This window comes from Chanodichthys erythropterus, chromosome 18 (assembly GCF_024489055.1).
Source record: "Chanodichthys erythropterus isolate Z2021 chromosome 18, ASM2448905v1, whole genome shotgun sequence".
NCBI lineage: Eukaryota > Metazoa > Chordata > Actinopteri > Cypriniformes > Xenocyprididae > Chanodichthys > Chanodichthys erythropterus.
In genome coordinates, this window is record NC_090238.1 from 20,543,464 (window position 1) to 20,567,188 (window position 23,725).

Sequence of the window (23,725 nt, forward strand, 5' to 3'; positions counted from 1 at the left end):
GCAGGCTACACCGATCGCTTTGGGACTCTTAATTAACCACAAAGAGAACTACATAATTAACCACAAAGAGAACTGCATCGTTCACCACTGACAGCCTTACAGGAAAACTCACAACCGAGAACTGAATACACAAACTCCAGATCACAGACATGGGACTGCTGCGTGTTGAAGAGCTGGTAAGTTCTGTGGTGATGCATGCAGTGCTTTCTTATCTTAAAGGTGCAATATGTAAGTTTTTTTTTTTTTTTTGCAGTAAAATATCCAAAAACCACTAGGCCAGTGTTATATATTTTGTTCACTTGAGTACTTACAATATCCCAAATGTTTGCAACTATTTGTAAATCGTGAGAAAATTTCAATTTTAACCAAAGATGCGGGACGTGTGAGGAGTCGCCTGTCAATTGCGTCATACCCGCGTTACCCTCGGTATTTTATTTTGTAAAAAACCATGGAAACACCAAAGACACTTTAATATTTACATGTTTTAATAGGCAAGGGAACAATTGTTTTGATATATTTATAGTCAAAAAAACTAATGGTTGTTATAGCTCAACACGTTTAGTCTTATTGTTTAAATCTAATTGGCATGCTTTACCATGCCTCAGAGAAAAACACTATTTTGTGAAGTAGCTAACATAGCATAATCAGATGCAGCTTTATTTTTATTAACAGTAATACATAATTTTCTCCATCATACAATACGTTTTAAAATTAATTGCCATTTATCAACACAAGCCATCCAGCAATTAATATGATATTCTAAAATCGAATGCACAGAGTAACGTTATAACATTTTCAACACACTCAAATGTATCTAATATAATAAACAGAGCTGCATTACCTCATACTCATGATGACCGGAAAAGCGGAATCAGCGCCGGCGACTGTGTCTTAGTAAAAGTTCCGCTGCTCGTGAAGCATGTGTTGCGCAATCGCTCCAGGTTAATAATCTCATCCATGAACATGAGTTCTTCCCGACACCAATCCCTATTCTTTTGCACCTTCCATTGAGATGGAGACCACATGTCCCAAGATTCCGCTCTAAAATTTGGCGTCATCAAGCTATGCCTTTTTTTAAATAGGCCTCTAGCGACCTCTAGCGGGCAAAATTATTACATATTGTACCTTTAATGTTGACATACTCTAAAAAAATGTGTTGGCTCAACAAAACAAATTGGATTTTTTTGGATTTGTGAATTAAATTTAGTTCAATCAACAAACTATATTGAGTTAAAATAACTTAATAATTTGTAACATGAACACAAATTGTTATGATTACACAGAAAATTAAATTGCTCCAGCTACTTGACTTACTGACTGATTAATTTCAGTTAAAATCCACAGCTATTATTATAATCCACACACAACATAAAAGTTACAATAGAAAACTTTGTTTATGCTTACATATTCTTGTAGGAAAGACAAAAGAAACTTATGTTCAGTGTTGTAATTGTTAACTAAAACTATACAGCTGAAGATGAAAAATGTTATCTTAAAAACCTAAATAATATATATGAAACACTAAAATTATAATATACAACTGTATTGTTAAACGAAATGAAGAATATAAAAATAAATTACGTTTAAGAAAGAACACAGGAGAATGAATGAAAGAGAATAAAAGAAAAATAAGAGAGATAGAGAAAAGGAAATGTTTGTGCTTACTCTTTAGAGGAAGTGAAGAAATAAAGAATATAAGAAACAAAAAGTACATTAAAGAAAATAAGAGAATGGAAAGGCAGAGAAAAGAAAAAATGAGTGTGATGATATAGAGGGGGAGGTAATGATGCGGTGTTATTAAATATCTGTCAGTGATTAAGATGGATCCAGGATGTCTAGAATACCCCAACTGCACGGGCCTGTCTTCCTATTTTAAACAACAGAAACATGTGTAATTATTTTTTTAGGTTCTCAAAACAGCTGAACACTCCCTCCACCCCACCCACACAATCACTAAATTAAACTACATCTACTTTAAACTACACACTTGTTCTTTCTCTGGAAGCTGTTCAATCCATGAAACTGAGTGTGTAAAAGCTTTGGTCACACTAGACCATGGATGCTTGTGTGTCATTGACTTCCATTCATACACATATGAAATCCAAGACTGATGGGTGTCACATCCAATCACAGGTCACCGGGAAGAGAGGCGAGGGAAAGGTGGCAGAAGGTGCCTGTGCAGAGGTGTTTGCTGCAGGGGAATATGAGACCAGCATCATTCAGGAGAAACAGGATGGTCTTCCGACACAACAGGACCTTAATGACACCACCCAGAATGACATCAAACTGAGTGAAGAGAAACTCAAACTCAATGTAAGAATCAATACAGCTTGATAAAAGTGAACACGGCTTAACATTTTCGCACAGTAGTATAATGAAAAAACTTTTAATTTTCCTTAGGTTAATCGGTCAGGACAGTTAAAACTAGAAACTGTAGAAGACCTCTTTAACATTTTGGAGTTGAGGAAGAGGAGAAAGGAAAGGAAGATTCAAGTGTCAAAGAAACAGCCAGAGCCTGATATCCTGGTAAGGATCTCTATATTATGTTTAAACCCCTAAAATATACAGATTTTAGATTTAATTATTGGCATAACATTTTTTCAGCCTGAGACAGTGGACCAAGCTTTGTTCCTAAAGGCTGTTGAAGAGAATAAACTACCTGTTGTTGAGAAATATTTATCAGATGGTGGAGACCCCAATGCGTGCGATCATGTGAGTGTGTAACACAAAAACACGCACACACACATCTCACGCTTTCCTTCGCCTTGTGCTGCGTGATCCAGTACACATTAAACCCATTACACATTATTATTATTTATATACTATTATAGTCTTATATGTTTATATCGTATGTTTTAATTTACCTATTCTTTTTCAGTTTTCATTTTATTTTACATTTTAGTAATTTTATTGTATGCTCTTGTCATTTTTATATTTTAGGTATATACACCGATCAGGCATAACATTATGACCACTGACAGCTGAAGTGAATAACACTATTCATCACGACTCCTGTTAGTGGGTGGGATATATTAGGCAGCAAGTGAGCATTTTGTCCTCAAAGTTTATGTGTTAGAAGCAGAAAAAATGGGCAAGTGTAAGGATTTGAGTGAGTTTGAGAAGGGCCATATTGTGATGGCTAGACGACTGTGTTGGGGATAAACAGTTTAGGACCTTTGACCAGATATTTCGAATGAAAGACCAGGAGTCAGAGATGCAATGAATTGAAGAAATTTTACTGAAGAATAGTTTGCAGTTTTATCAGCAGAAGCCAGCTTCAGGTCTCACAAGGAGTTTGTAGGCCGTTCTGCGTACATTCACATTTCCACAACAATTGTACTCTAACAGAGTCCAACAACTACGTCATTACTTCAGGTTGAATGATTCTGATTGGCTAAGAAAAATAGACAAATTTGGTAATCTTCCACACATGAACAGATAGTCAGAAGCATATCTCCATTCGTCAGACTGCTGACGAGGGGACTCTGGATTTAGGTACTGGATGTCCTTTTGGGGTCATGACGTGGCATCTGTCTATTCTCCAGCAGAGTGCCAGTTGTCCACCAGTACAAAGGACCTGCACAGAACACTTACGCACATACACAGATACACATGATTCACAGCTTCTTCAAGGTTGAAGTCGATCTGAGCAGGAAACGTTCCCAAAACATTCTGATAATTCTCAGTGAGAGGTACAGACAATATTCAAAATTATTTTTATTAGGAAGGTGGTCATAATGTTATGCCTGATTGATGCATATAGCTTTCACTTATTTTCATTTAGTAATTTTAGTACTTTAACTTATTTTATTTCAGTTAGTTCCCAGAGTTTTATTTTTTTCCTCTTTATTTCAGTTTAGTTTTATTTTTAGTTAACAACATACTGACTCTCACTTGTTCTCTCTCTCAGTTTAAGCGCTCAGCTCTGCATAAAGCCAGTGCACAAGGTCACACAGAGATCATGCAGAAGCTCCTGGAGAGTGGAGCATTCATGGATCAAAAAGACAAGGTAGCACAGATGGCTGATGTGACTGTTACACCAGAGCTACAAGATTATCTCACATTTAATTTATATATATAAAATATATCTCATATTATAATTCTGAGATGCAATTTTTGTATTGTATGTTCATAGCTGGATGCCTCAGCTGTGCACTGGGCCTGTAGAGGTGGAAGCCTGCCTGCCCTGGAGCTGCTTCTCAATAAAGGAGCCAAATTCAACGCTAGAGACAAGGTAGATATAAAGCTCCCATGAGCGTATGACACCAGATGGTCTTTGGACAGTGATAACACTCGCAAATCATTCTAATGCTTTACGAGTTTTTGCAGAAAACAATGATAAAGCATTATTTATCCTTCTTGTGCTTAAAGTTTTCAATGTGCCTCTAAGGATGGCACTGTAGTTTGGACTCTTAGCACCAGGTGCACTAACTAAAACTCTTGTTGTGTATCTTCAGCTATGCAGCACTCCCCTCCATGTTGCAGTTCGGACTGGACATTACGAGTGTGCAGAGCACCTCATTCACTGTGGAGCTGATGTAAATGCTAAAGACAGGGTAAGAAGCTGTCTTTTTCCACATTATTTAAATATTTTTTCCATAACATTCAGAAGTGTCACTATAATGCTTATTTGAATATTAGCCTACCTTTCATGCAGTGTGTAATCTAGCTTTTTGTGAACGTAAAACGTCTGCAAAGTTTTAAAGATCAAAGTGCACAACGAATAAAGTTATTGTCTCCTAAAAGAAAAAATTGCGTGTCTGTGAAGGAGAGCTGTGAGGGCGAACGATGACGCACAACGTCTCCATCAATTCGCGCGTGTAGTAATTTAATGTTTATATATTTTAAAGCACTGAATCACTATAGAATCGCGATTAATCCGATTCTTTGCATTTTACATCGATTATCGACCGAAATAAACGATTCACGATTCAAAAAACATGTTTCAAGATCGATGCATATGCATCGTCAGGATTTGTAATCGATGCATCGAGAAAACGAGTGAATCGTTACACCCTTAATATGTATATATCGACTCTGTTGTTACTGTTTGTATCTCTGTGTATTAAGCACTAAATAAGATCCGGAGCTGAAATTCAGATATGGTAATAGATCTTTAGTTTCCGACATGCACTGTAAGTGGTAACCAATCACAACACACTGTCTGACTAATCAGAGCAGAGTAAGAGAGTTTTAGAGAGACTGAATCTTTGAATGGACAGTTTTTTAGACTCTTTTAGAAATTAGTTGATGTGCAATGTTTATTATGTAGGGGAATTTTACAATTAAAGACCCAAAAGACCAGATATGATGAATGAAGACCCAGAGTCAGATTTGAAAAAAATTAATTGAAGAAAATTAGTTTGCCGTTTCATCAGCAGAAGCTAGCTTCAAGTCTCACAAGGAGTTCGTATGCCGCTCTGTGTACATTCACATTTCCACAACAATTATACTCTAACAGAGTCCACCAACTATGTCATTACTTCAGGTTGAATGATTCTGATTGGCTAAGAAAAATAGACAAAATTAGTAATCTTTCACACATGGACAGATAGTCAGAAGCATATCTCCATTCGTCACGATGCTGACGATCGGACCCTGGATTTAGGCACAGGATGTCCTTCTAGATCATGACAAGGCGTCTGAAGATCTCCAGCAGAGTGCCAGTTGTCCACCAATACCCATAAAGGACCTGCACAGAACACTTAGCGCACATACAAAGATTCACATGATTCATAACTTCTTCAAGGTTGAAGTTGGCCCATTGGGGCACTTTAATATGGACATTTTAATATATAACATTAACATGACACTATGGCCTTGAGGACTTTTTTTATACTATTTTTACTTTTACTATTTTTTGTGTTTGTTTTAATCATTTTAAATATTAATATTATTATTATTAGTAGTAGTAATGCATTGTCCAACATGTTGCTTTCTTCTCTAATACTAATGTATTGTGTTTGTGTAGGACGGAGACACACCAATGCATGACGCAGTGAGGATAAACAGATTTAAAATGATAAAACTGCTGATGATGTATGGAGCCAGTCTAAATGCCAAAAACAATGTAAGTTCAATCAATGCTTACTGTATGAGTTGAAGTTCACATGGTGCCCTCTAGAGACAGATTGAGTCACTACAGCCTAATGCTGACTCCACAAAATCAAATCCAAGAAGCAAGATATGCAAAAAAGATGACAGAACAATGAATGGTCTTATACTGTGTTCCTTTGAAGTATTAGTTGTACAAGTATATCTGTTTGAATAGGTATATTTTTTAATGGATACATCCTAAAATTATCTGTCATTTACAGGATGGAAAGACACCAATGGAGACTCTGCTTTCATGGCAAAAAGGTGTGAAAAACATCCTGAATAACTTTAATGAAGAGGAAGCACCAAAGCCAAATGTACAACTTTTGTTTTGAATGTTCTTTCTTTTTCTTTCTTTCTTTCTTTCTTTCTTTCTTTCTTTCTTTCTTTCTTTCTTTCTTTCTTTCTTTCTTTCTTTCTTTCTTTCTTTCTTTCTTTCTTTCTTTCTTTCTTTCTTTTAATGTTAAACATTAAAAACTGAACAGTACTTTTCAATTTACATAATGATGACGCTAATTGCTGGCGATAGAGCGTCCAAAATATCGACAAGGTTATTTGTAAATATTGTTTTCTCACTTGTCTTGCATGATTTTGAGAGAAAAAGAACCTTGAGAGGTGACAAATTATTTAAATTTCTTTTCTAAACTTTTGAAAAATGTCGATGGCTGTTTGATCTACTGGGAAAATGTCTAGACAGACTAGAGACCGAACTATAAGTTTTCAGAAATGGAACAGAATGTGAATGCTGGCCTGAGAATGTTTATTATGGTGGATATTATTATTGTAGTTTTGTCATTTTGGACTGGATTTGTGAAGGATTTGGTATTGGGTACATGGGCTTCCCTTATGAGTTGTGCATAACTAAATGTGTTTTGTAATTCTTCAACTTAAATGTAATTGTGAATAATTTTAATCATATGTGAATAAAGTGTTTTGGTACGTGTCACCATGTGTTTCCACCTTTTTTAAACATTTAAAAATAACATGACACATTTTTGGTTTTTATGTTAATGACAAAAATGTGGATAATTTAGGCATAAACTTTTTTTACAAACTTTTTTAAACAGTTTTACATTAATAAATTTAAAGAATTGACATTCTTAATGTTTTCATCAGCGTTTGGGTACCCAGTCCTTTTTTCTTGTTCTTTTAGCTTCAGTTCTGTCTTGTAAATTTGATCTCTTATTATCTTTTTAATTCTATTAAATATTAACTATTTATTGCATATATAAAATTGACCCTCGTTTGTGAAGCAGTCCAGCGTAAAATGACGGCATGGCAGATGTTGTTTATGCTCAAACAGCAATATTACATATTAACTAAAGTTAAAAAAGTTAAATCATGATCAAGGACCCCTTTAATCACCAAGATCATCAACACAGACCCTATTTTACAGGGTTGTTCTGATTAAAACAAATCTTACTTTATTGTCCCAAATGGGTCATTCCTGGTATGCGGTAACATTTTGGTTTTTATAAGTGTTCGAAAAAAAGTTTCATGATTTTCATGTTTTTAGCATTCTACCAAAATAGTGACATGTATATTTATTAGGAAGTTCAGGGTATCAAAAAAATAATATTACATTGTTCAGACACTGGCCATGAAAATATTCCACCCTGTTAGGGACATATACATAGTCATCACAACATGTTAAACAATAATGAGCTTTCTTGGATAGTATATGTTCCTTTTGCCATCTTAGTATTTTTTATTCTTGAAACAATAACAAAACAATTATTGATGAATAGAATATGTCTTGATTATTAAGAAAAGGTACTTTTTTGTGCCCATTTTTGCCAATAGGATGGCAAATAATATATATATATATATATATATATATATATGTATATATTTTTTTTTTTTTTGCTCAAAAACTTATGTATGCTGTTAGTGCCCCTCACCTCACAAAATAAGACAAAAGTATGACAAATATTTAACGTTGCTGTCAAATTATTATTTAAAATTACTTGTCTAACAGGGTGGAAAGGAGCATAACAGGGTGGAACACCAGTGTTAACAGGTTCTAACAATGGATGAGCTTTCCGTCATTGTCCTGCATGGTTTGCCATCTTTAATGTGTGGAACTGCACCTATATAATATAAAACAATACAAAAAATCCAGATTTCCTTTGGGAGAGGGATACAAAAATAGCTATGTGGTTTCTTATCACAATCAATCATGGTGGCAAAACAATTCTCTGCTCAGATGACTAGAGAATGCACTTTTTTGAATAACAACAGTATATTTTAAATATTTTTTTAATTGCATTTTTTTTTTTTTTTTTTTTTATAAATGAAGGCCAGTATCACAGATACTAATACTGGTACTGATGTTTCTATGAAAATAATGAAATTTATATTTTTTACATTATATACATTCACATTACAGTATAAATGTGATAATTTCCAACATTTATTAAACTTTAAAAATAACTTTTAAGTTAAGAAAAATTGTTCTAAACAGTACCAAATTAGGGTATTTGGCTTGTAACAATAGTATAATCCTTTTTGGTGCTAAATAGCGCCCCTTTTTCCAATAGTTCCAAAAATAACTGCAGTTTATTTTCATTATTCAGTATCTTTATATTATTATTACAATTTGAATGTTAAAATTTAAAAAAAAAATCATTTATATAATTGAATATATACATATGTATAGAATTTGCTATAGATATTAAATACTATTTATTCTATTAGATTTTCCACCCTGTTAGTTTCACATTCCACCCTGTTATGTTTATAGACCTAACAGGGTGCGTGAATCTAACAGGGTGGAAAATTTTGAGGTAAGTTGGCTCATAGCTCTTTGAGTGATCAACATTAAGCTAGCTAACCTTCTACAGATAAACAGAACATTTATAACTATGTCAGATTTTTTTTTTTTTTTTTTTTTTGACAAGACAAACATTCTCCATAATATAGCCTAACAGGGTGGAACTTTAAGGGTGGGACAAGTAGGATCACATTTCAAAAACTAAAAAAAAAGTTAGGAGTGAGAGTTGAAGCTGACCTCAGCCTGTACAGTTGAATTCCAGCAGGAAAATTAAATGATGTCACTTCTTGAAAATGGTCTCAATGAAACTGCATTCGGTTTTGGAAGGCGAGAAAGTACATACTAAAAGGGTGGAAGATGACTTCAGGGACACGGTAATTGAGGAAAATTCTAAAAAAAAAAACTACTATATTTTAACTAGATTTATATGTATGATTAGAGGCAGTTTAGCCTAGTCTATAACATAATATAAAAATATTTTGAGGTTTTTATCATTTCATGGTTTATATTTCTTGTGAAATTTGATTACTTTGCACTGAGGACATGATAAAATTGAATGCATACATCAAGAAAAAGTTGTGTAAAATACAAAATAGTTTTTAAAAAATCTATTATCTCTGTTTTAGTGATAAAGAAGACCTAAATATACAATTTAAGCCATTTCTTAAAAATATGTGACTTATTTTATAAATAATATGAGTAAATAAATCATTGAGACAGTAAAAGTCACAGCATAACAGGAATGACCCAAATACACATTCCTGGCTTTTTCTGCTAAACATTTACTATCTTTTTAAAAAAAAAAAAAAAAAAAAAAAAAGCACCTCAACAATTAACGAATTACACTTTAAAAGTGAAAATACAACATAGGAAATGGAATAACTACTCGAAAAACCAAACCAAACAACAGTGTACAATGAGCAACAACTGTATTGTGAAATGCACACACTGCCCAGCTGCGCAGCACACAAAACAGCACACAAATTTATTTAAAAACTCATTTCTTTAGGGTTGCTTTTTCTTAATTGTCTTTTTTTTTTTTTTCATATGCATATGCATAATTTGTTTTACTTTGTGTGTGTTGTTTTCTCATTTATTTGTTTTATGTAAAGCGCCTTGAGAAGCTACTTTAAAGGCGCTATATAAAAATAAAGTTATTATTATTATTATTATTATTATTATTATTAAATCCAACATCTGCGCTTTTACAGCGCCACTGTGACGTGCACGAGCACGCGCTCCCAGCAGCCTTTGCTGTTGCTCTCGCTTATCCGATTGGTGGAATTTGAAAATAAGTACGCGCGACAGTTCGGGAGATGAGACAACACAAATAAAACACAGCCACGAAGTCAAAAACAGTATAACACACACTTTATCTTCTGACAGCCCTGTAAGTCAACTAATTTACCTTGTTTTAATGCGCACGCTTTAGTGTCCTGTTTTTATTTGTTGTTTTTACAATGAACGTCCGAGGTTGTAAGTTTGGGAGGGTCTTGGTGTCCATTTTTTCCAGGTGTACGTTACTTATGAAATATCTAAGTTGTGTAAATTAAATGTCTATTAAAATGTACTTAAGATATTTGAGAACATATAAAAATAAGTAGGATCTTTCAAATTATTACCATCAGATGTGAGAGTAGTTGTTCTCTGTGTATAGGAGGCTGTTATTTCATCCTATTTTATGTCTTCTTAAATGTTTCTTTATAGCAGGATGATGGAGTCAGGGCTGAAGGGTGATGCGGCAAGACCAGAGATGATAGTTGTGGAAGATATAAGAAAAAATCTGTCCTCAGAGTTCAACGACTGTTCAATTTTCCAGGTAAGATGACAGATAGCCATGACTTTGTTCATAAATGTATGCTTTTAACATTTATGATTTATGAAACGCTCAACTGAAATTGATTGAGCCTTGGTGTTTCTTTTGAAGGACCCGCCTGACCTGGGGAAGGAACATTTGAAGGTGTATCTTAGAATAAGACCATTTTCAGCTGCTGAGATTGCAAATGGAGAGTCACAGGTGAAAATAAGGAAGACATGGTTCAGGGATATTTCTCACACTTCAGTGCAAACCCTCATGTAGAAATGTTTTGATATGGTGTACCTTCTCTCTGTGTTTTTGAAGGACTGTGTGGCCATTCAGCCTCCAGAGACTGTGCTTCTCAAAGCTCCACGATCATCTCTCTCTGCTAGGCTTAGTGATAAATCAGTGCCAGTTACAGCTCAACGTTTCCAGTTCTCTAAGGCAAGCAGACATATCAACACACGTGGTCTAGATAGTGATTGATTGTGTGAGCCAGTAGTTTTTTGACGACCCTTAATAACTTGAATATTCAAATTTGTCTTTGGAAATAAAATACTCCACTGTTTGGAAATACTGCTCTGCAATGAGTTGGGTTCATAACTTCACATAAATGTGCGTATTAATGTGTATTTTTTTTGTTTTTAGGTTTATGGTCCAGACACTACACAGAAGGATATGTTTGATGGCACAGTGAAGGATCTTGTAAAGGATGTGCTAGAGGGACAAAATTCTCTAGTCTTTACATACGGTGTCACCAATGCTGGGAAGACCTTCACATTTTTAGGTTTGTATATTTTGTTTGTCTTATTTTATTGACAGACTTAATTATTTTCTATTTTTATCAACATAATGGCAAAAGTTGCTACATTTTAATGAAATAAAATCTTTAATCAAAGGTTTTATTATGGTGCACCTAATAAATGTTTAGCAGTAAAGGCCAGGAATGTGTATTTAGGACAATAAAGTAAGATTTGTTTTAATCAGAACAACCCTGTAAAATAGGGTCTGTGTTGATGATCTTGGTGATTTAAAGGGGTCCTTGATTATGATTTAACTTTTTTAACTTTAGTTAGTATGTAATATTGCTGTTTGAGCATAAACAACATCTGCCAAGATGTCATTTTACGCCGGACTGCTTCACAAACGAGGGTCAATTCAACACTGGATTTGCCCAAGAGATTAACACGATGGCAAATGCTAGTTGATGAGTTGAATCAACTCCACAGCAACTACCGGTACATAAATTTATCCACTAATCGTTCAGAAACGTTGAGACGCATTCTAAAAGTTGTAACTTCTTCCTGAGTTTCTCCATCACTGTCCGACTCCGTTTTGAACAATGTAAATCTGAACATCTTTACTGACAATCTTCATTTTGGCTGCTTGAGATTCTCCAGCTGTGTTGTTGTTTTTGCGTGGGCTGTTAAATCTCCGCCCTCTTCTGGACGGGGCCGGGAGTAGCAGCTTACTTGCATTTAAAGGGACAAACACAAAAACGGCCTGTTTTTGCTCGCACCCAAATGGGGGCAAATTTGATAAGCTATAATAAATGATCTGTGATCTGTATTTTGAGGTGAAACTTCATACACATTCTGGGGACATAAGAGACTTATATTTCATCTTGTAAAAGGTGCTTATAAGTGCCCTTTAAAGTCACAAACAAGTAGTGACAAATCATTCCTTCCATATTGAAAATAAAAAAGGATGGCGAGGACTTGATTCTATCTGGTTGTTGATTTGATGGAGGCAGATATTAATGCAAGCTTGTTGTCAACTGTAAAAAAAAAAAAAAAAAAAAAGGAGGCGAGTTTTAAGCAGACTTATTGATTGGAATTAATTAAAACAAGTGTAAGTTTGTGAAAAAATGTACACATGGATCATTTGCAATAAGATCTTTAAGATGCCTTTAGAGAATAGATAGGGTGAATTTCCATTTCATTTCATGCTAAATTTAAAATATTTGGTAAAATATATACTTTTGTAAAATATTTAAATTCAAGCATAATGTCCTGTTTTAGGTCCAGATTCTGATCCAGGGGTCTTGCCCCGTTCCCTCAACATGATCTTCAGTAGTCTGGATGGTCGCATCTTCACTCAGATGTGCCTGAAACCCCAAAGGTGCCGGGATTTCATCAGACTCACCAAAGAACAGCAAAATGAAGAAGCAGCTGGCAAACGAAACCTGCTCAAGCTTTTCAAAGAGGTACTGAGGTCATAATGAATTTAACACCCTCAGTTTTTACAGGGGTGTTTCATTTGACTGAATCTTTAGATTTATTTTTCTCTTTAGACTGATGCGCAGAAGAATATGTCTTGCCACAGCTCGAAGTCTGATCTTGAAGGTAAAGAAATATTGTTCCAGCTAGTATCCACATCTTAAAGGTTGTGCTTGGAAGTCTGTTTATATTGTTTGTCTGGCTGACACAACTTTCTGGTTGCTTGATAGAAGGTTCCTCTCTCTGTGATATAAGCTCTGCAGTGAATGAGAGGAGTTTGGCTATGGATATGGATATGCACACTAAGTTTTCTATTTGGGTCTCATTCTGCGAGATCTACAATGAGAACATCCACGACTTGCTAGAACAGCACACAAGCAATACTTCACGGAGAACCAACCTCCGCCTTTGTCAAGACGTCAAAGGAAACTCATTCATCAAAGGTAAAGAAGCACCTGCTTCTGTAATTTATTTTTTATCCTGTCTGTAAATTAATTCACTTTTTATTCTCTCAATAAGTTAAGATGGAGCTGATTGTGCATCCAAGTAAAAGATGAACTGATATAATATATAGATATATAATAAAGTTTTGCATGTAAGCTGGGATGAGAATGGTATAATGTGCATATTCACTTACATTTTACCTTTTTATGCGTTTTTTTTTTTTAATCCAAAGAATCTTAAATTCACATTTTATCAGTTCATGCATTCCCTACGAATCCATGACATCGGTGTTGCTATTGCCCTGTACTGTTTGAGCTTACTGGAGTGAGGCTGCATTATAAGTTCATTTGTGTGTACTGGGGTCCATTCTTCATGGTTCTTCAAACAAATTTGTGGATCTAGTCCTGTTTCAAATAAGCTGCTCTTGAGCAGGTTTTGAGTTTATGGACCTGTTGCTATAACAATGACTCCAGGATGAGCTTCGAAGAACTTAAAAATCCTGGGTCATGGCAAGTCACCAACAGTAAAATCCTGAATAATCAACGTATGAAGAATGGGCCCCTAGAGTAATTTCAGGGTTTTTATTTGGAAATAATGTGTAATAGCCAAAACTGGCCAGGTGCTGGTGCTAGAGCAACAAGAAAAAATTTAGCAGTAATCGCATTTCCATGGGTGATTCTGTTGGTTAAGAAGAATTTTTGTGTAGCCTATGCAGATTGCGTTGTTGCTCATAACTGTTTTTGTTAATTTTCCAGATCTGAAATGGGTTCAGGTAAGCAGTGCTGATGAAGCCTTAAAAGTGATGAAACTGGGCAAAAGGAATCAGAGCATCTCCAGCACTAAACTCAACTTGCTCTCTAGCAGGAGGTACAAATTCCATCCTGTTGCTTATCTGTTTAAATGCGGTGGATTCTGTATGGATCTGTCATCTTAACTTTATTTCCCTCTTTGTTTGATTTTTCAGCCACAGTATTTTCTCAGTCCGGATCCTGAAGGTGGAGGATGTGGGAATACCCAGAGTGGAGTCAGTCAGCGAGTGAGTCTGTGTGTTCTGATCTAAACTCTATCTGCAATGTGTTTCTGTTGAGTTTCAGAATGGTTCATAAAAGTATGTACTCTGGTTCCAGGCTGGCGCTGTGTGATCTGGCCGGATCAGAGCGATGTGCTAAGACAAAAAATAAAGGTGAGCGGCTGAAAGAGGCGGGAAACATCAACACCTCTCTGCTCAGCCTGGGAAAATGCATCAATGCACTCAGAAATAACCAGCAGGCCAGGTAAACAAGTCTCTCTTTCTCTCTCTCTCTTATATTTTTCCCTTTCCCTTTATTCCTTATTTTCCTTCTTTGTCTTTGAATCGCTCTTATTTTGTCTTTCAGACAGCACGTTCCATTCAGAGAGAGTAAACTCACTCACTATCTGCAGGGCTACTTTACTGGCCGAGGTAAAGCCTGTATGATCGTAAACGTTAACCAGTGCGCCTCCATGTATGATGAAACACTCAATGTCCTCAAGTTCTCTGCTGTAGCTCAAAAGGTATGTAACATCCTAATATGTATGCACCTTACTCATTAAAGGAATAGTTCTCCCAAAAATGAAAATTCTGTCATTAGTTACTCATCTTCATGTCATCCCACCTGTGACTTTTGTTCATCTTTGAATTTTTAATTGAAACCTGAATGATTTCTGTCCCTCAATTGAAAGTCCATTCCAAAACTTTAATGCCTCAAAAAGTTCTGTAAAAGATTGCGTAAGATAAACCCATATGAATTGGAATGGCTTAATCCAAGTCTTCTGAAGAGACACGATATGGTTGTACAGTTGAGCTTCAGTTTACCATATTTGATGTGCTTTATGTACATTTGTTGATCATCGTTTGCATTTGAATAAAAGCCTAAATTAAATCTGTTCATCATATAAAGCGATCATGTCTCTTTGTCAGAAGACTTGAATTAAACCACTTGATTCATAAGGATTATTTTTACGATATGTTCAAATGAGTGTCAATTTCTGTGGAATAGACTTTCAATGGAGACAGACATTTCAAGGTTCATTAAAATGACCTTAAATATATTTGTGTTGTGAAGATGATCAGTTTTATGGGTTTTGGATACATTTTCATTTTTGAGTGAACTGTCTGTTTAAAAGGGCTGTATTCTACACAGTGTACACTTTTGGTTCATTTTATTGTTTTCCCATCATGTTTTTTTTTTTTTTTTTTAATTCATTCTCTGCTAAAGTGCTGAATGGTTACTTGTAGCTGTGTTATGGTCAGCTCTGTCTTATTTTTCAGGTGGTGGTCCTCACGACTAAGAGTGCTCCAGTGGTGGTGAAAAGGAGTGCTAGAGAGGTGTCATTCATTATCAACAACGTTGATCGCCGGGAAATGCGACGCAGCTCACTGGTACGATGGGACACCAGCCTTGAGGATGTTCAGGAAGATTCTGACACTGAGGAGGATGAAGATGGCAGTGAAATGGAGGACACCATACTGGATGCTGAGGAAGAAGGGAAAGAGACTGTGCTGCTCGATAAAGAGGTTTATGAGGTGGGATTTGGCACCCTACACCATAAGTCACATCTGTGGTAATTTTAGGTTTTGTCCTAATCAGCCATAACTTCAACAAGCGTCACATGAGGTTTTTAAGTGATTATGACCTAACTAGTACAGAATTATTGATGCCTGTATTTATTTTTTTGCTGCATGTTTTTATGTTTGAATAACAGTGGGGTTTCTGCTTCAATATGTTTTGTGTTTGTTTGTAAAGGCCCAGCTGCAGTTTATAGAGGAGATTCAGCAGCAGTTGAGGAAGGAGAAAGCAGAACACTTAGCTCTCGAGGCACGTGTTCGAGATGAAGTTACAAAAGAATTCTCTGAGCTGATTTCCCAGATGCAGGAAGATTACAGGTCAGAGATCACAGGCCCCCATGCTCAATTATGTGTAATTATAACAAATTACAGGTCATGCTTTATGATGACCCAGACCGCTTTCCTTGTTTGTTTGTTTTTTTCTATTTTAGTGAGCGCATATCCAGAGAGAGAGAGCTGATTGAAGAACGGTGTGAACGGAGACTGGAGATTTTCAAAAACTTGGTTGGAAAAACAGCTGTGGAGGACGACGGCATGTTTTTAGCTGCATCAAAATCAGAGGTTCAGATGTGCTTATAGAATAGATATTCAAGGTTATACAGGGCTCCAGAATAATATTTGAGAGCAGTAGCACCGGTGCCACTAAGTTTTACTGATGGTGGTACCAGCACTTGATTTGGTAGAGCTTGGGGGTGGGGGGATTTTTAATCATAAAGGTAATTTAATGATAAAATGACTATTGTTTCGCGTTAATAAGTGCAGCAACTAATACACTGTGTTCCAAATTATTATGCAAGTGACGTATCAGTGAAGTTATCTAAAAAGACATGGAGAAATAAAACAAACAAACAAACAATTCCTTTGAAAAACTAAAATCTGAATGTTTATTGGACTGAAATCCTACTAATGTCAGTTGCATAATAATTTGGAACATAGTGTAATGTTATTTCTTGTAAATGCACATTTGACAGTAAAGCACTGACTGAGCTTGAACTGAGATGCAGATAAAATTAACTTTGATTAACAACATAACATGTAAATACCTAGTTTTATAGAGGAAAAAAAAACATTTTGGTCATCACATTAAAAATAACATTTAAATTTGAATATATGTTTAGAGCTTTGAAGTGCTGGAAAAAGTGTTAAGCGCTTGAAAGTCCTTGAAAAGTGCTTGAATTTCACTCTTTAAAGGCTGTATGAAACCTGAAATTAATAATGTAAAAACATTGGACTATTTCTGCCTCAAAACCATGGTTACAGTTACTATATTAAATTCATGGTGAATGTTGATTTGTGGACTGAAAAGCCTTCTATAATTTGTTCGTTCATGGCATTTCTCCTGGTTTCCACGTCAGCACTGTTTGATCTGATATCTGTGGTTTATGACTCACTAGATGTCACATTGATGTTATTAATGTTATTCCATTACTGCGGAATATTCGAACGCTTTCTCAATGGACCTCCTAACTGCTGTGTAGTAACAGTGTCACGTGATAGAGATCGGCCCATAAGTAAACCTTTTCTGAGCTTGTGCTGTGCTGTCTATTATTGATCGGCTCTATTACATTAGACCTCAAACGAGAAGCGTGGTTTCGTTTCGTTTGCCGTTTGATGTTTTTCATATGCAGCAGAAGTGAGAGCTCTAATCAGTTGGTCAACGTGGTGGTCGCACCAGTGCAACCTCTAACAAAATGTACTCGCACTGGCAAGAAAAAAGGTCACAAAATGGTTGACCATTTTGGTTGCAGTCTGGAGCCCTGTTATATAAAGACTTTGTTTGAAAGATGATCTTACTACTTTTGTGAATAGTAATTGCAGTTGTGAATTTGTGTGTAGGAGGAGAACCATGTCTCTCTAGACAGCATGCTTGACTCTATGAGCAATGACCTGGCTGAAATCAGACAGGATGCCCAGGATGCCCAGTCCTGCTTGGTGACCTCTAATCCTAGAGACTCTACAACGCTGCACGACCTTCAGAAAAAGGTCACAGAACTTTCAGAACTGCTCAGTGAGACTCAGAATCAGCTGTCACTCAAATCAAAGGGTGAGAAACCATTACAGATGATTTAACACACACCAAATTTCCACCTGCACACTTCCACAAAAATATGTTGTGTATCCCCTACCCATTGTCTGTTAAATATTTTTGCAATGTAGGGTTCCTAATGTTCTGGAGAACCTGTAAATCTCAGGAAATTTCAAAATGTTTTTTCCCTTCCAGAAGTTTTATTAAGTCTTAAAAGGTCATAGAATTTTTTTAATATTCTTCAGCTAGAAAATGCTTTTTGTGAGACCAAAAAAAAAATTTCCCTGGAAAAGTTATGGAAATTCATTGGCCAGAAAGTACTCCAACTTGCCAGGCTTCCTAATCTCTTGATCTAACACCAAGCCCCATACTCCCTCACAGAGCTGGAAACCCAGAGCCGACTGTCAGATGAACTGGAGGAGGTGAAGAAGGTAAAACCACCATTGTAAAAGGCCTGTGCCATTTTAACATGCAATATGAAGTCCAGACTGTAAGGTTATGCGTCACTGCGAGTTCTGCATATACAAGCGCCACTTATTTTCTTCTATTTTCTAAGTTGTGACTTGTTCTGCTGCTTTTAGGCTCTGGAGAGCCACAGGCAAAGGGAATGGGATCTGAGTGAAATGTGCAGACAGAAGGATGAGATGGTTTTTAAACTCCAGACAGCTCTTGACCAACATGTAGAAAACACGGCTCAGGATGTGAGTATGAACATCTAGACATTGTTTTGAAATGTCCAAAATAATTGGATGTACACTACCATTAAAAATTTGGGGGCGGTAAGATTTTAAAATGTTTTTGAAAGAAGTCTCTTATGCTCACCAAGGCCGCATTTATTTGATCAAAAATACATTAAAAACGGCAATGTTGTGAAATATTGTTTCATTTTAGCAGTTAACTGTTTCTAGTTTAATACATTTTAAAATGTAATGTATTCCTGTGATGGCAAAGCTGAATTTACTACAACCGTTATTCCAAAGTTCAGCGTCACATGATCCTTCAGAAGTCATTCTAATATGCTGATTTGATGCTAAAGAAACATTGCTCATTATCAAGGTTGAAAAGTTTTTTTTTTCTGCTTAATATCAGTTGTGCTGCGTTTTTTTTTTTTTAGGATAAATAGAAAGTTCAAAATAACAGCATTTATGCTAAATGTTTTAAATGCATAAAAGTGAATAAATTAATTAAAAAATATAATCTTACTGATCCCAAACTTTTGAAGAGTAGTTTATCTTTTGTTAATGGTTAAAAGAATATTTTGCCTAAAAATGAAAATTCTATCATTATTAACTTTCATGGTGTTTGTCCTATATGGAGCTTCACAGCCCATTGTCAGTCAAATTTTAGCTTTTTTTTTTTTTTTTTTTTTTTTTTTTCTTTCTTTTGTTGTGGATTTCTAGAGAACCCAAATCGACTCCATCAAAAAGGAGATCATCCAACTTAAACACAATTGTACCTGCTCACAGCAGCGGCCCAGCTTACAGACTGAAACTAGAAAGCGGCGTCAGGAAGGGGAGGGGCTTGATGGACAGCCCCCACTCAAGAAAGGTATAGACTCCGTCCCAGGTGCTGAAAAGTGCCTTCCAGCTTTTGTCACAACCAGAGGGGCCGGCCGAGAGAATCGGGTCAAAGGACGACGATACCTCCACGGTCGAAAAAGGCTGTCAAGCATAAAGAAATAATCATAATAAATGTTATGTTTTTAGAAAAAGTTACCACAGTGCATGATAAGCCCTGTATCTCGAAGTACTTCTGTGAAGTTTATTGTTTTTATGAGCTCAACTGAATAAAGAAGTATATTTATTTATATTTATTACTACATATGGTGAACATTGTACAAAATTAAAAGAACTGTAAGTCATATAAGGGGGGCAAAATATACTCCACTTTCATATAAAAAAGAACCAGAGTAAAAGAAATATTATAGTATCAAAGCATCCCAGTCACACATGAGGTGCTTCCTGCGTATAAACAGGAGGCTTTCAGACTGTGTGATTACACATTTAAATGCCCCTCTTTCATCTTCAGAATGAAATCAAATTGCAGATTAATTGTACACCCCATGTGCAAGTAAAGACTAGTGCATTTTAGATTAAATTAATTACTGGCTTTGTTGCTTGGCCAGTAGCAATAAATGTGAAATGCCTGGTTGTACCAAACTAATTTGAATGTTGAAGCAATATTTAAATGAAAACAATTTATATTAAGCACACACACATATGCACACATAAATATTGTATTACTGCTTATCATACTGACACATTACCAGTATCAAAATATTTATAAATGTCTTTTAATATTTATAAAAGTGTTTCTAAAGTTCTCCATTGTGTGTAGGTCCCCTGGAGGACTTTAAAGTCCAAGATGGTGTTTCAGATAATGGGTGTCAAGACTCCGCCCTTCTTGAGGTCAAAGGTCAGCTGGAGAGTTGCCTTGCTGAATCCAAACAAAAAGACAAGCAGATCACAGATCTGGAGCAGGAATGCCACATATTAGAAGTTTGCATACAGGATCTGAAATCTAAACTGGAAGAAAGAGTTTCACGGGATCATATTCTACCAGAGAAGCTGTGTCAGACATCCTTGGAAACCAAACCTATGGCAACGGCAGTGGATTGCATGAATTTGAAGGTAGAAGTTGTGTCCAGATCTAGCAACACTGTGAGTGTGTATGAAGAACTTTCTGCTGCCAAAGCACAAATGGCTAAGCAAAATCACGAACTGGGAGAAAAGAACAAACACATCTTGACTCTTGAACAGGAAATTACACTCCTGAAACAAGAAGCAGAAAGCTTTGCTTTGCTTCAGTCTAAAAACACATCAGCTGACTATGATGACCTCAAAAAAGTCAACTCTGAATGGCAGGCTAAGGTCGCCACCCTTTATGGTGTCAAAGCTGAACTAGAGGAGAAAGTCAGATGCCTTCAGAAAGAGGAGGAAGATACTTCACTTCTGTCTAAAGAGCAGGGGCTTAAAGATGGGGAGGTGGGGCTGACAAACCCTAACACTCTTGGATCTAAAAGCAGGAAGATCAATAGCAAAATAAATATGCTCTCTGAAAAGGAGGCTGAACTTGCACAGAAGGAGAAAGCTCTAGCGTCAAAGGAAGCTCAGCTTTCAGTGCTGCAGAAGAGTCTGAAGGAAGCGCAGGATCGTCTGGAGGAGGAGGAGACGCAAGCGGTGCAAGAGGCTCGCAGAAGGGAGGTGGAGAGAAGGAGAGAGCTGCTGGCTGTGGCAGAGGAGGCCATCGCTCAGAAAGATGCAGAGCTACAGAAGAGACAAGAAGAGATCAACCGGTCAGTTATTTCTCACCTGAACTATAATACAGTTTCCTAAAAACACAAGTCACATCAAACCACCATACAAAATCCATCCAATTTAATTCTTAATTAGCATTGCCAAACACATAATTCACTATTTTTATATTTTTTCCATAAATTTTTATTTACATCCAATATCATTAAAAAAGAAATTAATACATGCCATTCAGCAGTGATGCATTAAATGTATCAAAAGTGACAGTAAACTTTCTATTCCACAAAAATATCAAGTAGCACAACTATTTTCAACATTAATAATAATAAGAGAATGATTTCTGAAGGATCATGCGACACTGAAGACTGGAATAATGGCTGTTGAAAATTCAGCTTTGCCATAACAGGAATAAATTAAAATTTTCAGATATATTTAAATAGAAAACAGTTGCATTGAATTGAGCATAAGAGACTTGTTAAAAATCTTACCAATTGCAAACTTTAGAATGGTAGTGTAATATAAAAAATATGTAAAATATAAAAATTGAATTATATTATATTACAATTATGTTTGGTGACAGTTCACCTGTAAATGGTCCTTAGAATTGAAATAAATTGCTGTTTAATGTTGATTCTTGGTAAACAAATATGTATGTCTTTGGAACGGACTTTAATGATGTTAGGCATTAGCAGCTTTTGTATAAGCACTGATGATTTGTTTGAACGTCAGCAGAGCATTAAACGGTTTGAGAAATTTTGTTCCTCATTGGCTGAAATTCAGTGTCTTGCTTGATTTGTCAAAGATATTGCACAAGATTGCTGCGTTTGATGGATTAATTACCATCCAACACACAAAAAGACATTGATTTATTTTGGTAGTTTGAAAGCCTTTTTTGTTGTTTGTTTGTTCTTTCTGAATAAGCTCGAAAAGAAAAGTATATTCGTAATCAGGATTATGTGTAGTCTATTCTGTCAGATTAATGGTCTATTTTTAAAGCTTTTAGCTATTGATTCACTCACATAGATTTTACATTAGCTGATGCCAATAATTAGAGAGCAGGGTGGGTGATATAATACCAATATTAGGGCTGGACGATATACAATTAATCGAGATTTTGATTTTAGGTCATATTTACCTTGATTACGATTAATGATTACAATGTCCGATCTGCCCCAAACTTCACATTTTATTAGAGTGCTGTCCTGAAGACATCTACATGTCAATTTTTAGTTGCAGTCATAGTGCCACCTGCGGGAAATGTTTTTTTTTTTTTTTTTTTTTTCCCTCATAGTTCACTGACATGGTTTGTACTGTAAATATGCTTGACTATTAGAGCTGTGATATTTTTTCCTAATGAGAGAGTGCTCTGACATGACATAGCTCACTTTCAGCAGTTATTTTATCTATGGTTCTTACAGATTTCTGCTTGTAAATCTGTTGTAAATCAGATACAGATAAATTGGCACAGTACCAGTATATTTATTTGAATGCCTTAATGAAAGTGATTGCGTGTGTGAATTACTCTTATAGTCTCTCTATTAATTGTGAAGCTGTGGGTTGTAAGTAGTTACTTCAAAAGTAGGAAAATATATGCTACAACTTTTGAGTTTGTAAGCTACTTTAGTTATAAATCACAGGACAAAGTTTCTGCGCTCCCCTATGCATGCGATCTTCATGTGATGTGCAGCTACTGTCTGTATGAGTGTTTGTGTGCCACAATGCATCATTGCAGTAGCTCAATATAATAATACACATTTGATGGTCTAAAATTACTTGAATGTCCAAACAGGCAAGCCTTGAAACAAATACAATTGACAAAGTTTAGTGAAAGTGTGTGCCGACTTTTGAGTTTGAGTTGCTTCCATGCCGCAGTAGTATGTTTTTAAGGAGAAGGTATTAACAGGATTAAAAAAATAAAATAACCGTCATGAGAAAATTGTCAGTTAGAGGTTCTGAATTTCAATTTTGAATACTTTTCGATTATTCGTCCAGCCTTAATCAAAAAAGTAAAATCTGGGAAAGAAAAAAAAACTTCTCTTAATCGGCCAAGAAGACATTGTTTAATGATGTAGAAATTTAATCAGACAACGGTTAATCAGACAACAAAAATGTGGTTTTTCATCTCTCAGGTTAAAGGAGGAGATGAAAACTAGCGAGTGTAAGATGAGCAGTCTAGCTGTTGATCTGCGCAGAAGGGAAGATGATTCATCAGATCTTCGGGAAAAACTCTGTGACTCAAAGAAACAGATTCAGCAGGTCCAGAAAGAGGTAAGAACTCACCATTCACTTATTTAAAGTCTTTACCATCTGGTCTGAAACATGTCAGAGCTTGAATTTTTGCTGACCTGTGCTAAAAATCCTCATGTTGTTTGATATAGATCTCCTCCATGCGAGATTCTGAGAAATCTCTACGACTGAAGCTCGGTGACTTAGAAAAGACAAAAGCGCAGCTCCAGAAGGAGATCGCCAACAGGGACCGCATCATCAACCAGCTGAAAGCTGTAAGCACCATCCAGTGATGAACACCT

At 35.8% G+C, this 23,725-nt stretch overlaps 2 protein-coding genes across 2 annotated transcripts in view; both read left to right on the plus strand.

Annotated features, from left to right (window-relative positions):
- On the plus strand, positions 1-7,027 carry ankrd1a (ankyrin repeat domain 1a (cardiac muscle)). Its single transcript, XM_067367761.1, has 9 exons — positions 1-176; positions 2,134-2,313; positions 2,401-2,526; positions 2,605-2,712; positions 3,911-4,009; positions 4,136-4,234; positions 4,458-4,556; positions 5,972-6,070; positions 6,318-7,027. The coding sequence occupies exons 1-9, from the start codon at positions 150-152 to the stop codon at positions 6,429-6,431; spliced, it is 951 nt and encodes a 316-aa protein (XP_067223862.1). The 5' UTR covers positions 1-149; the 3' UTR covers positions 6,432-7,027.
- Positions 7,028-10,178: 3,151 nt separating this feature from the next.
- The window catches only part of kif20ba (kinesin family member 20Ba), a 31,231-nt gene continuing 17,684 nt past the window's right edge, over positions 10,179-23,725 (plus strand). Inside the window, exons 1-22 of the mRNA XM_067367360.1 lie at positions 10,179-10,259; positions 10,577-10,688; positions 10,797-10,886; positions 10,992-11,111; positions 11,316-11,454; positions 12,689-12,873; positions 12,961-13,012; positions 13,117-13,329; positions 14,086-14,197; positions 14,295-14,366; positions 14,458-14,604; positions 14,707-14,863; positions 15,621-15,875; positions 16,096-16,235; positions 16,349-16,478; positions 17,754-17,961; positions 18,325-18,374; positions 18,525-18,644; positions 19,344-19,491; positions 20,281-21,238; positions 23,327-23,465; positions 23,576-23,698. Coding sequence (XP_067223461.1) covers positions 10,581-10,688; positions 10,797-10,886; positions 10,992-11,111; positions 11,316-11,454; positions 12,689-12,873; positions 12,961-13,012; positions 13,117-13,329; positions 14,086-14,197; positions 14,295-14,366; positions 14,458-14,604; positions 14,707-14,863; positions 15,621-15,875; positions 16,096-16,235; positions 16,349-16,478; positions 17,754-17,961; positions 18,325-18,374; positions 18,525-18,644; positions 19,344-19,491; positions 20,281-21,238; positions 23,327-23,465; positions 23,576-23,698 — 3,666 coding nt within the window. The 5' untranslated portion in view covers positions 10,179-10,259; positions 10,577-10,580. The remainder of the gene's footprint in view (positions 10,260-10,576; positions 10,689-10,796; positions 10,887-10,991; positions 11,112-11,315; positions 11,455-12,688; positions 12,874-12,960; positions 13,013-13,116; positions 13,330-14,085; positions 14,198-14,294; positions 14,367-14,457; positions 14,605-14,706; positions 14,864-15,620; positions 15,876-16,095; positions 16,236-16,348; positions 16,479-17,753; positions 17,962-18,324; positions 18,375-18,524; positions 18,645-19,343; positions 19,492-20,280; positions 21,239-23,326; positions 23,466-23,575; positions 23,699-23,725) is intronic.